A 14,280-nucleotide genomic window follows, 5' to 3' on the forward strand; every position below is an offset into this window, starting at 1 on the left:
ATAAAGCCAGGGGTAATGTATTTGGTTTAAGGAAGATGGGTGGAATGAAAAAATTATAAGTGCTGCTTTAGATAGGATTATTACAGTTATGAGGATGTCATGTAAGATGAATGTAATAACACAATTGTGCAAGAGTGTATTCATCCATGATATGTGAAGTAAAGAGCATATACCGTGCAGGTGAAATTGAGTTAAAAGGGGAGTAGTATGGTGTATGTAATAGAAATGGTGTTACCTGCCTCCAAGTTAAAAGGGGAGGAGTATTAGATATGTGATATAATTAGCATATGTGATGTCTGGTGCAAGTACGCATGCGCGGGGGAGACTCAAGGTAGCGTCCTGGAATAAAGAAGCTTGTTAGTGTACTCCCGTGTCCGAGTGTTATTTTAAGTCTGTTCCAAGCACCCAAATGCACAACATAAGGGCAGAGTGTTGAGCTGGCAAGTGAGTCCGTTTCTTGCCCAGAGGCTGCTCAGCAGCAGTGGGGAGTTTCAAACTGAGGCGTTGGGAAAAAATAAAATTGGGATGCAGGATCATTTAGTCTTTTTTTTTTAGTATAAACAGGCCCTTGGGCCCACCGAGTCCGCACCGGCCAGCGATCCCCGCACACTAACACTATCCTACACACACTAGGGACCATTTTACATTTATACCAAGCCAATTAACCTACAAACCCGTACATCTTTGGAGTGTGGGAGGAAAACGATGATCTCGGAGAAAGCCCACGCGGGTCACAAGGAAAACGTACAAACTCTGCACAGATAGCTCCCGTAGTCAGGGTCAAACCCGGGTCTCTGGCCGTCAGTAGCTCTACCGCTGCGCCACCGTGCCGCCCTGTGATGTGTTGACAACCTGGAGTCTGAGCTTCAAACACTGCGGCACATCAGGGACAGGGAGAATTTCCTGGATGTGTTTCTGAATGCAGTCACACCCATTAGAGTCACTACTTCCAACGTGGTCCGTGGTCAGGAGGAGGAGAGGATGACTGTGAGTGAGGCAGGTTGGAGACACAAGAGGCAGTATTGGAGGAACCTCAGCCCTTGAGCTTGTCTAACAGGTCTGAGAGTCTTTCTCCCTGTGTGGATGAGAGTGGGGGCTATAGGAAGGATTAACAATCAGGGCACCATGTATCAGAGGAACCATTCGAGAGGGGAGAGAGAAGAGACACGTAGTCATCATTGGGGATAGTATAGTGAGGGGAATGGACACAATTCTCTGTCACAAGGATCGAGAGTCCTGAAGGTTGTGTGGCCTGCCTGGTGCCAGGTTCAGGACATCTCATCTGACGCTACTAGTGCGGACTCTCCCATAGACCCGCCAAACGCTGTCATTGGTCTAGGCATCAACATGAAGCAGCCCGGTTCAAAGGTGCTGCTGGCGCTGGCTCTCCCACAGGCCTATGCTGCCAGAGACTAGGCATGGCGAGCATGCACACGAGCGGGGTTCTTCTTCACGTAGTCACTCACGTGACTTCGAAGTAAAACAATGCATGCACGTAACCATATAACCATATCACAATTACAGCACGGAAACAGGCCATCTCGGCCCTTCTAGTCCGTGCCGAATACATACTCTCACCTAGTCCCATCTACCTACACTCAGACCATAACCCTCCATTCCTTTCCTGTCCATATACCTATCCAATTTAATTTTAAATGATAAAATCAAACCTGCCTCCATCACTTCCACTGGAAGCTCATTCCACACAGCTACCACTCTCTGAGTAAAGAAGTTCTTCCTCATGTTACCCCTAAACTTTTGTCCCTTAATGTTCGTAGGTGCAATCAAAACAAAGATCTTTTTTATCGTTGTTGTGCTATGAATACCACAGAAAATATTATGCACTTATGCAGAAAATATTTGCTTAAATATATCTTGTTATTGTACTTTGCATTTCGGAAAAGTCCCAGCTGAGAGGAAGACAGCAAAATATTGAAAATATTGGGGGTGAAAATGACTTCAGGACAGTTTGTTAAGAAAATGAAGGAAATGGTAACAGAATACATACAGCTAAGTGAGTATAATTTTATGAATGAGAAATTGTGTTCAACCAATGAATTACTTCTTTGACAAAATAACTAGCATGTTAGATAACAAGGAAGCCAATGCATGTAGCAAATTTTGTTATTTCGTGAAGTGCCCCATAAAAGATTACCACATTAGATAACCGCCAGTGGACTTGAACGTAATAGGTTAAGTCCAGGGGGTCAGATATATGACTTTATGTGTGGGTCAGATATATTGTCAGTGGAGAGGGGCTAGGAACAAGGCCAAGTGTGCATCCAGAGTCAAGGTCTGGAATATTACTAGGTGTGCAGTCAAAGCTGGGACAATGGGAGTATTCAGCACTGGGAACCTAAGCAGGTAATCAGCTATGGTCAGGGTAGAACAGAGGGCAAGGTGTAAGGTTGGACTCAGGGTCAGGAATGCAACTGGAGTCAGGGTCAGTAGTACCAGTTGTGCAGTGAGACCCAGGTTGGTCAACATGGGCCAAGTGCTTGATTATAATGTGATATCTATACATGAATACACTAAGATCATTCATATGCTGCACCTGTTGATCAGAGCCTGGCTCTACTGTGGTATGTAATTAGGAATGGAATTTAGCCTAACCTTATTCATAGCTAATCCAATTTAATGCATAAATATTGCATTCAAGTGTAAATTAAAAGACTCGCTACAGTATGCACCAGATTGCACAATTTCAAGCTGAAAAATGCAAAAGCTCTGTACCCCTCCCACACCCTCCCGCCCCTCCGTCGCTATGCTCCCTCGGGCTTAGTCTCTCGCAATTTCTCACTCCCAACTCTCACCCAATGTTGGCATCCCTGGACGTGGCAGATGGAATACAGCCGATAAAAGTGTGAACATGCATTTTTATAGAAGGAATAAAGGCATGGTCCATTTTCTGAAGTAGGAGATGATTCATGAATTGGAGCTGCAAAGGGATTTGGGAGTGCTTGTACGGGATTTTCAAAAGTAAATTTGTAGGTTGAATCAGTATTAAGGAAAACAAATGCAATGCTAGTGTTTATTTAGTGGGGACTATAATATAAAACCAAAGATGTAATGCTAAGGCTTTATCAGGTGCTTGTGAGGCAGCATTTGGAATATTGGTAGCAGTTACTTGAAGGATGTGCTGGCGTTAGAGAGGGTCCGAAGGTGGTTTACGAGAATGATCCCGGGGATGATTGGGTTAACGTTCGAGATCTGTTTGATGGCTCTGGCCTGTACTCACTGGAGTTTAGAAGAATGAGGGGGGGTGGGGGAATCTCATTGAAACTTACCAAACTGCGAAAGGTCTAGATAGTGGATGTGGAGAGGATGTTTCAGCTAGCGAGAGAGTCTAGAACTAGAGTGTATTGCCTCAAAATAAAAGGATGTATCTTTAGAATGGAGATGAGGAGGAATTTATTTTGCGAGAGGGCGATGAATCGGTGTGATTCTCTGCCACAGACGACTCTGGAGCCCGATATTTAGTATTTTTAGTGGCGATTGACAGGTTCTTGATATTAGTAAGGCTATCAAAGGTTACGGGGACAAGGCAGGAGAATGGGGTTGAGAGGGGTAAATAGATCAACTATGATTGAATGGAGGAGTGGACTCAATGGGCCGAATAACCTGCTACTGTTCCAATGGCTCTGGTCTTCCCGCCCCCTGCCTCTGCAGTTTCAAACTGGTTGTTGAGGACCGGGAGTGGTGCGGAGATCAGCATCATCCATGGTGATGATAGGGGTGGTTAGAGGGGCCCAGCGGCCAGCTGCTTCATGCGTGTACATGAGGGAGGGCCGTGGGCTGAGGGAGGGATGATGGGGAATGAGGGATGAGGTCCGGTGGGGGTAAGGGAGAGTCGGGGGGGGGGGGGGGGGGGAGAGGGGGGGTGAGAGAGAGAGAGGACAGGGGGGTGGGCGGCACAACGTCGGGGTGGGGTAGAACATTCCGGCAGATCCGGTATTTCAGGTCAACTCACCAGCTGGAAGAGATGGAGAGGAGCTCCCTGCGGAAGGTTCTGGAACACATAAGTGACGGGCAGGTCCAGCTGGGAATCGCACGGCATCTCGCTGCTGACCTTCCCGATGGAGATGAAGCTGCCCGACCTGGAGTAGAAGGGTTTGATGGAATGACGGGCGGGAGCGTGTCTGGCTGAATACTGTTCATTAGGGAGCTGGTAAATGGCCTGTGGGGGGAGCAGATGGAGACATTAGCCCTGAACTGCCCGGAGAGGAGGGGAGAACTTACCCGGGAGTGGGAGAGAGAGGGAGGGGGAGGGAGAGGGAGAGAGAGTGGGAGGGAAGGAGGGAGGGAGGGGGCGAGGGAGGGGGAGGGGGGGGGGGGGGGGAGAGAGGGAGAGGGGGAGGGGGAGGGAGGGGGACGGAAGGGAGGAGAGGGGGAGGACACACAGACAGAGAGAGGGAGGGAGGGAGAGAGAGAGAGGGGGTTGGAGGGGAGAGAGAGAGAGGAGAGAGAGGGGAGAGAGAGAGAGAGAGAGAAAGAGAGAGAGAGAGAGGAGGGAGGGAGAGAGAGAGAGAGAGAGAGAGGTAGGGAGTGAGAAAGGGAGGAGGATGGAGAAAGAGTAAGGAGAGGGGATAGGATGGAGAGGGTTGAGGGGGAGGGGCAGGTAGAGAGGAAGGGAGTTAGAGAGAAACGGAGGGAGAGAGGGTTGAGGGACAGTGAGTGAGGGAGTGAGAGAGATAGTAGTGAGAGAGTGATAGTGAGATGGAAAGATGGAGTGATAGCGAGAGAGAATATGTGGGTGCCCTTGCAGACGGACCCCAGTACAGACTCACCATGAGTTGCACAGGCTGCATCTCCCAGGCGGAGGTGTTGAAGGTGAACGTGGCCATTCCTCTCTCGTCCGCAACAACCTGCTGTGCTCCCGGATATTGGGAATTGAACAAATATATCCGTGCGTTTGCAAACGGGCGGCCGATGACATATTTCACCTTCACCTGTGGATCAGACGAGAGAATTCTGATGAAGCTTCTGACAAGGAGTCGTTACAAGCAGAATGGTGACTGTCGGAGTTTCTCCTGTACCTCCCGTGTAGGGGTGTATCTCACCGTGTGTGTCACACCCCATGTGTGCGCTTGTGTATCACACTGTGTGTGTGTGTGGATCTCACCGTGTGTATCACACCCCGTGTGTGTGTGTGTGTGTCACTGTGTTTTAGTGTGTGTATCACATCATGCATGTGTATCACACCCCGTGTGTGCGCGTGTGTGTGTGTACATCTCACCGTGTGTATCACACCCCGTGTGTGTGTGTGTGTGTCACTGTGTTTTAGTGTGTGTATCACATCATGCATGTGTATCACACCGTGTGTGTGCGTGCGTATCACATTGTGCGTGTGTGTGTGTATCACGCCATGTGTGTGTGCGCGTGTATGACACCCCGTGTGTATCACATCCCGTGTGTGTGTGTGAGACACTATTTTATTGTGTGTATCACATCATGCATGTGTATCACACTGCATGTGTGCGTATCACACCGTATGAGTGTGTGTATCACATTGTGCGTGTGTGTGTATCACGTCGTGTGTGAGTGTGTGTATCACATTGTGCGTGTGTGTGTGTATCACGCCTTGTGTGTGTGCGTGTGTGTGTATATCACATCGTGCGTGTGTGTGTGTATCACATTGTGTGTGTGTGTGTGTCTCACATTGTGTGTGCGTGTGTATCACACCGTGTGTGCGTGTGTATCACACCGTGTGCGCATGTGTTTCGCATCGTGCGTGTGTGTATCACACCGCGTGTGTGTGCGTATCACATCGTGCGTTTGTATCACACCGTGTGTGTGTGTGTGTGTGTGTGTGTGTGTGTGTGGGTGTGTGTCACACTGTGTTTTTTTAGTGTGTGTATGTGTCTGTGTCACACTGTGTTTTAGTGTGTGTATCACACTGTGTGTATGTGTCTCACATTGTGTGTGTGTGTGTTGTGTGTGTGTGTGTGTGTGTGTGTGTGTGTGTGTGTGTCTCACATTGTGTGTGTGTGTGTGTGTGCGTGTGTGTGTGTGTGTGTGTGTGTGTGTGTGTGTGTGTGTGTGTGTGTGTGTGTGTGTGTGTGTGTCACACCCCGTGTGTATGTAAGAAAGGCGGGAGAGAGAAAACAGGGAATTATAGACCAGCTATCCTGACATTAGTGGTGGGGAAGATGCTGGAGTCAATCATAAAAGATGAATTAGCCAAAATTTAGATAGCAGTAACAGTAACAGAGTCAGACTGAATTTACGAAGGGGAAATCATGCTTGACTAATCTTCTGGAATTTTTTGAGATTGTAAGGAGGAAAATGGACAAGTGGGAGCCAGTGGATGTACTGTACCTGGACTTTCAGAAAGCATTTGATAAGGTCCCACATAGGAGATTAGTGGGTAAAATTAGGGCACATGGTATTGGGGGTAGAGTGCTGACATGGATAGAAAATTGATTGGCAGACAGGAACCAAAGAGTAGGGATTAACGGGTCCCTTTTAGAATGACAGGCAGTGACTAGTGGGGTACCGCAAGGTTCGGTGCTGGGACCGCAGCTATTTACATCAATGATTTAGATGAAGGGATTCAAAGTAACATTAGCAAACTTGTAGGTGACACAAAGCTGGGTGGTAGAGGAGGATGCTATGAGAATGCAGGGTGGACAGTTTGGGTGAGTGGGCATTTGCATAGCAGATGCAATTTAATGTGGATAAATGTGAGGTTAGCAAAAAAACAGGAAAGGGAGGAGGGGGAGAGAGAGAGAGGGGGGGGGGGGGGGGAGAGGATGTGCTGAGAGGGGGAGGGAGGGTGAAGGGAAGGGGTTAGGGGTGTGTGGAGGGGGGGAGAGGGGAGGGGGGAGGGGGAGAGGGGGAGAGGAGAGGGGGAGAGAGGAGAGGGTGAGATAGGAGAGGGGGAGAGGAGAGGGGGAGAGGGAGGGGGGAGAGGAGAGGGGGGGAGGAGAGAGGTGAGAGAGGAGAGGGTGAGATAGGAGAGGGGGGAGAGAGGAAAGGGGGGGGAGGGAGGGGGGGGAGGGAGGAGGAGAGGGGGAGAAGGAAGGGGGGGGAGGAGAGGGGGGAGAGGAGAGATGGGGAGAGGAGGGGGGGGGGAGAGAGGGAGGGGGGAGGGAGGAGAGGAGAGATGGGGAGAGGAGGGGGGGAGAGAGGAGAGGGGGAAGCAGGGAGGGTGGAGGGAAGAGGGTAGGGGGTGGGGAGTGGGTTTTGGGGAGGGAGGGAGGGGATTAGGGGAGAGAGAGGGAGAGGGGGGAGAGGGTGTGCTGAGGGGGAGAGGTGGGGAGCAGGGAGGGAAGGTGGAAGGAAGGGGGTTGGGGTGTGTGGAGGGGAGAGGGGAGGGGAGAGGAGAGGAGCGGAGAGGGGGGGAGAGGCTAGGGGGGGGGGAGAAATGAGGAGAGGGGGGGGAGAAATGAGGAGAGGGGGGAGAGGAGGGGGAGAGGAGAGGGGGGGGAGAGGAGGGGGGGGGGAGAGAGGGGGGAGAGGGAGAGGGGGAGGAGGGAGAGGGGGAGGAGAGGGGGTAGAGGAGAGGGGGATGAGGAGAGGGGGGATGGGGAGGGGGGGGGGATGGGGAGAGGAGAGAGGGGGGGGAGAGAGTGGGGGGAGAGAGAGGAGGGGAGAGATAGAGAGAGAAAGGGAGAGAGACAGCGGGGGAGAGAGAGAAGGAGAGAGGGATAGGGAGAGATTGGGGGGGAGAGAGAGAGAGAGAGAGTGCCTTTTTACTTCAACCCAAACCCCTCAAACAACCATTTTTTTACTTCAAACATAGTCCGTCCCCCTCCAGCAGGGGCAGCAGAGAGAATGGTGAATTTTTTTTAAACATTAATTTAGAAGATTGAGGGGGGTATCTTATAGAAACGTACAAAATTCTTAAGGGGTTGGACAGGCTAGATGCAGGAAGATTATTCCCGATGTTGGGGAAGTCCAGAACAAGGATAAGGATAAGGGGGAAGACTTGTAGGACCGAGATGAGAAAATCATTTTTCTACACAGTGGTGAATCTGTGGAATTCTCTGCCACAGAAGGTAGTTGAGGCCAGTTCATTGGCTATATTTAAGAGGGAGTTAGATGTGCCCCTTGTGGCTAAAGGTATCAGGGGGTATGGAGAGAAGGCAGGTACAGGATACTGAGTTGGATGATCAGCCATGAATATCTTGGATGGCGGTGCAGGCTCGAAGGGCCGAATGGCCTACTCCTGCACCTATTTTCTATGTTTCCTGCACCTATTGGCTATTGCTTGTGTGTGCAGCATGTGTGTGTATCATGTGTATGTGTGTGTGGGAAGTGTCACTCTGTACCCCCCCCCCCGTTTAGGGGTGTATCACAATGTGTGTGTGTATCACACTGTGTGCGTGTGTGTGTGTGTGTGTGTGCATGTGTGTGTGTGTGTGTGTGTGTGCATGTGTGTGTATCACGCTGTGTGCATTTGTGTGTGTATCACACTGTGTCTGTGCGTGTGTGTGTGTGGGAAATGTCACTTTGCACCTCCCCATGTAGGGGTGTACCACACGGTGTGTGTGTGTGTATCACAATGTGTGTGTGTGTGTGTGTGTATCACACTGTGTTTGTGTGTGTATCACACTGTGTGTGTGTACATGTACATGTGCATGTATGTGTACATGTGCGTGTGTGTGTGTGTATCACACTGTGTGTGTGTGCGCGTGTGTTTGCGTGTGTGTACATTTACATGTGCATGTGTGTGTGTGTGTACATGTGTGTGTGTGTGTACATGTGTGTGTGTGTGTATGTGTGTGCTTGTGTGTGTATCACACTGTGTGTGTGTGTGTGTGTGTGTGTGTGTGTGTGTGTGTGTGTGTGTGTGTGTGTGTGTGTTTGGGGGGGGGGAGATTCCCCATGTAGGGATGTACAAACAGTGTGTGTGTGTGTGGGGATTTTCACCCCCTGTTGCAGTGTACCACACATCACCACACCTTACCTTTCCTGTGTACGGGATCCCGGTCTTATAGTATTTTTCCACCTCCTCAAAACTGATCGTGGTGACCTCTGATGATACCTGGCAGCTGCCCGAACCTTCCCTCCTTATCCCTGTGGATGGTGTCAAACTCAGTCACCCAGAGGTGAGGGAGGGAGGGAGAGAAAGTGGGATGAAGGAGAGGATGGAGAGAGTGAGCGAGGGAGGGAAAGGGGAATTGAGAGAGGGATAGGGGGATGAAGGTGAGGATGGAGAGACAGAGTGAGGGCAGGATGGAGTGGGGGGTGAAGGAGAGAGGGATCGAGGGAGTGGGGGGTGAAGCAGAGTTCGGCACAGTCTCACCTGTCCCCTCCTCAGCCACTACGAAGTGTGCGTGGATGTTCCCAGAGCGCCGGTTGGTCCTGATCCGGAAGGTGTCCATGGACAGATCCCTGGAGAAACAGCCGTCTGTATCCGTCTGAGGGTGTGAGAGGGGAGAGTGAGACCCAGGGGCAAGAGCTGAGCTGGGAAACTCATCCACACCCTCCTGTCCCACCCCCACCCCCTGTCCATGTGTGTTTACCGGAATTAGGCCTGGATTAGGGGGCATTTCCTGCAGGGGACTGTTTACCAGAATGATGCCTGGATTAGGGGGCATTGACTGCAGGGGGAGGTTGGACTGACTTTATAGTCATACAACATGGAAACAAGTCCTTCGGTCCAATTTTCCCATTGCTGACCAGAAGTGCTCCGTCTCCACTAGTACTGCCCACCTGCATTTGGCTCATATTCCTCTAAAGCATTCCTGCCCATGTAACTGTCCAAATGTCTTTTGAAAGAGAGGAGCAGTGGCACAGTTGTGGCAGAGACCCGGGTTAGATCCTGACCACAAATGCTGCTTGTATGTTGACCCTGTGACTGTGTTTTTTTCCGGGTGATCTGGTTTTCTCCCCATATTCCTAAAATGCACAGGTTTGTAGATTAGTTGTCAATATTGTTTAGGTTAGTGCTACTGTACGCGGTGATCGCTGGTAGGCTCAGATTCAGTGGGCCAAAACGCCTCTGTTACGCCTCATATACCCACTGTTTGAATAAGGTACCTCTCAGTTTCCAATTCAATCTTTTCTCTCTCACCTTAAACCTTTGTCCCCTGGTTCTTGATTCTCCTACTCTGGGTAAAGAACTATGCACTTCATGATCTTTTACACTTCACCCCTTAGCCTCGTGCGTTCCATCGAATAAAGTCCTAGCCTGCTCAAACACTCCCGATAGGTCAGGCCATTAATGCCTGCAACATCCTGGTAAACCTTCTCTGCATTATATGCAGCTTAACAACATCTTTCCTGTAACAGGGTGACCAAAAATGAACATAATATTCCTCATGCGACCTCACCAATGTCTTGTACAACTGTCACATAACATCCCAACTTCCCATAACATAACATACATAACATGCACTCCCCTTCCTCAGCCCTCGGGCTGTCTCCTCCCATCCCTCAGCCCTCGGGCACCTCGTCCTCCTTTTTCCTTTCTTCCCCACCACCCCACCCGCCATCAGTCTGAAGAAGGGTTTCGGCCAGAAACGTTGACTATTTCCTTCGCTCCATAGATGCTGCTGCACCCGCTGAGTTTCTCCAGCATTTTTGTGTACCATCCCAACTTCTATACTCAGCACCCTGAGTAATGAAGGCCTATGACCAAGCCTTCTTGACCAACCTATCTACTTGTGACACCATTTCAAGGAACAATGTACCTGTACTCCTAGATCCCTCTGCTCTACAACACTCCCCAGGGCCCTGTCATTCACTGTGTGGATACTGCCTTGGTTTGACTTCCCAAAATGTAACACTTGCACCTATCTGTGTTCTCTTTCTTCCCAATAACCCTTTCTGGCTTAATCCCTCCCTTCACCACCTCCAGTTTAAATTCCAGCTGGAATATTTTGGAGGACCTAGAAACCAAGAACCTCCATCAACCATTCCTCAGCCCACTTGCTCAACTGATTAAGATGCCACTGTAATTTTTGATAACCATCTTCACTATCTTTGGTGTCATCTGCAAACATACTAACCATTCTTGTACATTCTCATCCAAATCACAAACAGCAATGGGCACAGATCCGATCCCTGAGGCACACCACAGGTCTCCAGTCTGAAAAACAACCTTCCATCACCCTCTGCTTCCTTCCATGAAACCAATTCCATATCCAGTCTGCTAGATCTCCCTGGATCCCATGCAATCTATCCTTCCAGAACAGCCTACCAAGTGGAAACTTATCAAATGCCTTGCGTTCCATATAGACAATGTCTGTGGCTTTGCCCTCATCATCCTTTTTCATTGCCTCTTCAATAAACTCAATGAGATTCATAAGACACGATCTACCACATACAAAACCATGCTAACTATTTCTCAGCAGCCCCTATCGATCCAAAATGCATGTATATCTTATCCCTCAGAATTTTCTCCAGTAAGTTGCCACTCTCCAGCATCTCAGCATGATTTGACTGGACAGTACACAAACAAAACATGGTACAGGTGACAATAATAAACCAATACCAGGTGCTGACCTTGCCTGTCATGATGTGACAGTTTCTCTGAGAACGGTAAACTGTTTGCAGGCAAACAGTGCCGTTAACATCTCCCCGCATGGGTTTACCATAGGTGTATCTGCAAAACATTCACAGCACCGGTCATTGACAGAGAGCCTCTTCCCCCGTCCCCTCACACATTCCCGGCATCAGACAGGAGAGAAACACCCTCTACCCTGTCCCATCACACAGACAGACACGAGAAGCTGTTAATTCAATTTGTGAGGAATTTGACTGTGTCTCCTTGAAAGTTGTAGGATCAGAAGTAACTGGCAGATTGCCAAGAACACTTGGAAACAGGGGAGCTGAGATTTGGATTGATGTTGTGGCTGTTTACATTGAATACCTCCCTCCCATGCAGATTTAACTCGTCCAGGTTAGCTGGTAAGGAGGGGAACTGGGTTTTTTTGGTTGCCAGTGAAGCTGAAGTGGTTCAAATGGACCTGGGGGTCAAAACCTTCAGAGTTGCAACTTCGACGGGGAAGATTGACTTTTTCTCCCAGAGATGTGAATTTATGGAATTCCCTGCCACAGAGGGCAGTGGAGGCCAAGTCACTGGATGGATTTAAGAGAGAGTTAGATAGAACTCTAGGGGCGAGTGGAGTCAAGGGATATGGGGAGAAGACAGGCACGGGTTATTGATAAGGAACGATCAGCCATGATCACAATGAATGGCGGTGCTGGCTCGAAGGGCCGAATGGCCTCCTCCTGAATGTATTTTCTATGTTTCTATGTGTGACCGCCAATGAATATGCAATTATTGAATAAAGTCCTTGGAAGGAAAAAAAGAGTGAAGCTCCCTCTGCACTGTCCCCTCACACACTCCCGTGATCAGACACAGAGTGAGGCTCCCTCTGCATGGTCCCCTCACACACTCCCGTGATCAGACACAGAATGAGGCTCCCTCTGCACTGTCCCCTCACACACTCCCGTGATCAGACACAGAGTGAGGCTCCCTCTGCATGGTCCCCTCACACACTCCCGTGATCAGACACAGAGTGAGGCTCCCTCCGCACTGTTCCCTCACACACTCCCGTGATCAGACACAGAGTGAGGCTCCCTCCGCACTGTCCCCTCACACACTCCCGTGATCAGACACAGAGTGAGGCTCCCTCCGCACTGTTCCCTCACACACTCCCGTGATCAGACACAGAGTGAGGCTCCCTCTGCATGATCCCCTCACACACTCCCGTGATCAGACACAGAGTGAAGCTCCCTCTGCACTGTCCCCTCACACACTCCCGTGATCAGACACAGAGTGAGGCTCCCTCTGCATGATCCCCTCACACACTCCCGTGATCAGACACAGAGTGAAGCTCCCTCTGCACTGTCCCCTCACACACTCCCGTGATCAGACAGAGTGAGGCTCCCTCTGCATGATCCCCTCACACACTCCCGTGATCAGGCACAGAGTGAAGCTCCCTCTGCATGGTCCCCTCACACACTCCCGTGATCAGACAGAGTGAGGCTCCCTCTGCATGGTCACCTCACACACTCCCGTGATCAGACACAGAGTGAAGCTCCCTCCACACTGTCCCCTCACACACCTGAGCTGACTAAGTTGTGGCTCAGAATTGAAAGCAGACCCGTTTACCTGCCACACACTTTGATGGGAATCCTTGTGTCTAGGATAGTGATTTGTTTTGGAAGATGAACCTTCAGTTCAAACTTGGGCAGCACTGTAAGACAGAAGGAGAAGGTCAGTGAAGCTGCATCCCCTCCCCAACGTGGTCCCCCACCCACCGCACTCCCAAACCCGGTACACTCCTCCTGCCCTGCCTCCCTCCCGCTGGCTTCAGCTCTCCGATACCCATCCACACCTCCTCCAGAGACCCTTCAATGGCCCATGACCCAAACTCTTCCCCCCAGCGCCTCTTTCCACCTGGGAACTCTGTCCATCTATCCCAAACTCCTCTCCTAGGACACGGACAAGGAGGAGGTTTCTCAGTCAGATCGGATCCCGGTAACCTCTGACTTGGGACAGGTATAGGCAGCTGGGATCATGCATCCTTGGCCATCGGCCCTCTATCTCCTCATGTCTCCGAAATATCCACCGGCTTCACCTCCTCCAGAGAGAAGGTCCCAATGCTTCATGGGAATCCCTTACCGTTGGCTCTCCATCTCACACGGGACGTCCCATGTTTTCAATGGAGCCCCTCGCTCGAGGCTACCCCAGGAAAGAGAGCCTCCTTCCTGCATCTCTTCCTCGGGATATCAGAGGCAGGTCGAGAGATTCAAGCTCCTGGCCGGAAATATGTCCACAATCTATCCTGTACCAACCACATCAACGCTATGGCCAAGAAAGAAGACCAACACCTAGACTTCCTCAGAACACTAAGGAATTTCAGCAGGTCTCCGAAACCCTTCTCAACAGAAAGACAAATTGGAAACACAACAGTATCTCATATTTCACTTGGGCAGATTACAGCCCAGTGGAATGATTTTTGATTTCTCGAATTTCAAGTAGCCCTGGCATTCCCTCTCCCTCGATCCCTCCCCCACCCAAGTCGCACCAGCTTCTTGTTTTCACCCAACAAACAGCTAACAATGGCCCGTTTCCTTTATCATCGTTACTTTTTTGCATATCTTTCATTCAGTGTTCTTTATCTCTCTACATCACCATCTATATCTCTTGTTTTCCTTATCCTTAACTAGTCTGAAGAAGGGTCTTCCGGCACCTCTCCTGTATTTAAAGACGATTCGTAATTTTCAACTAGGGCTCCCACAATTTCCTCTCTAGTTTCCCGCAATGTCCTCGGATATATCTGATCAGGCCCTGGAGATTTGTTTACCTTCCATCATGAT

At 50.1% G+C, this 14,280-nt stretch overlaps 1 protein-coding gene across 1 annotated transcript in view; it reads right to left on the reverse strand.

Moving 5' to 3' along the window:
- LOC129694860 (murinoglobulin-2-like) overlaps positions 1–14,280 on the reverse strand; it is a 138,737-nt gene that overhangs the window by 97,611 nt on the left and 26,846 nt on the right. Inside the window, exons 7-12 of the mRNA XM_055631616.1 lie at positions 13,070–13,154; positions 11,455–11,554; positions 9,251–9,365; positions 8,912–9,021; positions 4,788–4,949; positions 3,971–4,177 (exon numbers count right to left, since the gene is read on the reverse strand). Of these exons, the coding sequence (XP_055487591.1) occupies positions 3,971–4,177; positions 4,788–4,949; positions 8,912–9,021; positions 9,251–9,365; positions 11,455–11,554; positions 13,070–13,154 (779 nt within the window). The remainder of the gene's footprint in view (positions 1–3,970; positions 4,178–4,787; positions 4,950–8,911; positions 9,022–9,250; positions 9,366–11,454; positions 11,555–13,069; positions 13,155–14,280) is intronic.

The sequence above is a fragment of the Leucoraja erinacea genome, unplaced genomic scaffold, assembly GCF_028641065.1.
Source record: "Leucoraja erinacea ecotype New England unplaced genomic scaffold, Leri_hhj_1 Leri_82S, whole genome shotgun sequence".
Taxonomy (NCBI): domain Eukaryota; kingdom Metazoa; phylum Chordata; class Chondrichthyes; order Rajiformes; family Rajidae; genus Leucoraja; species Leucoraja erinaceus.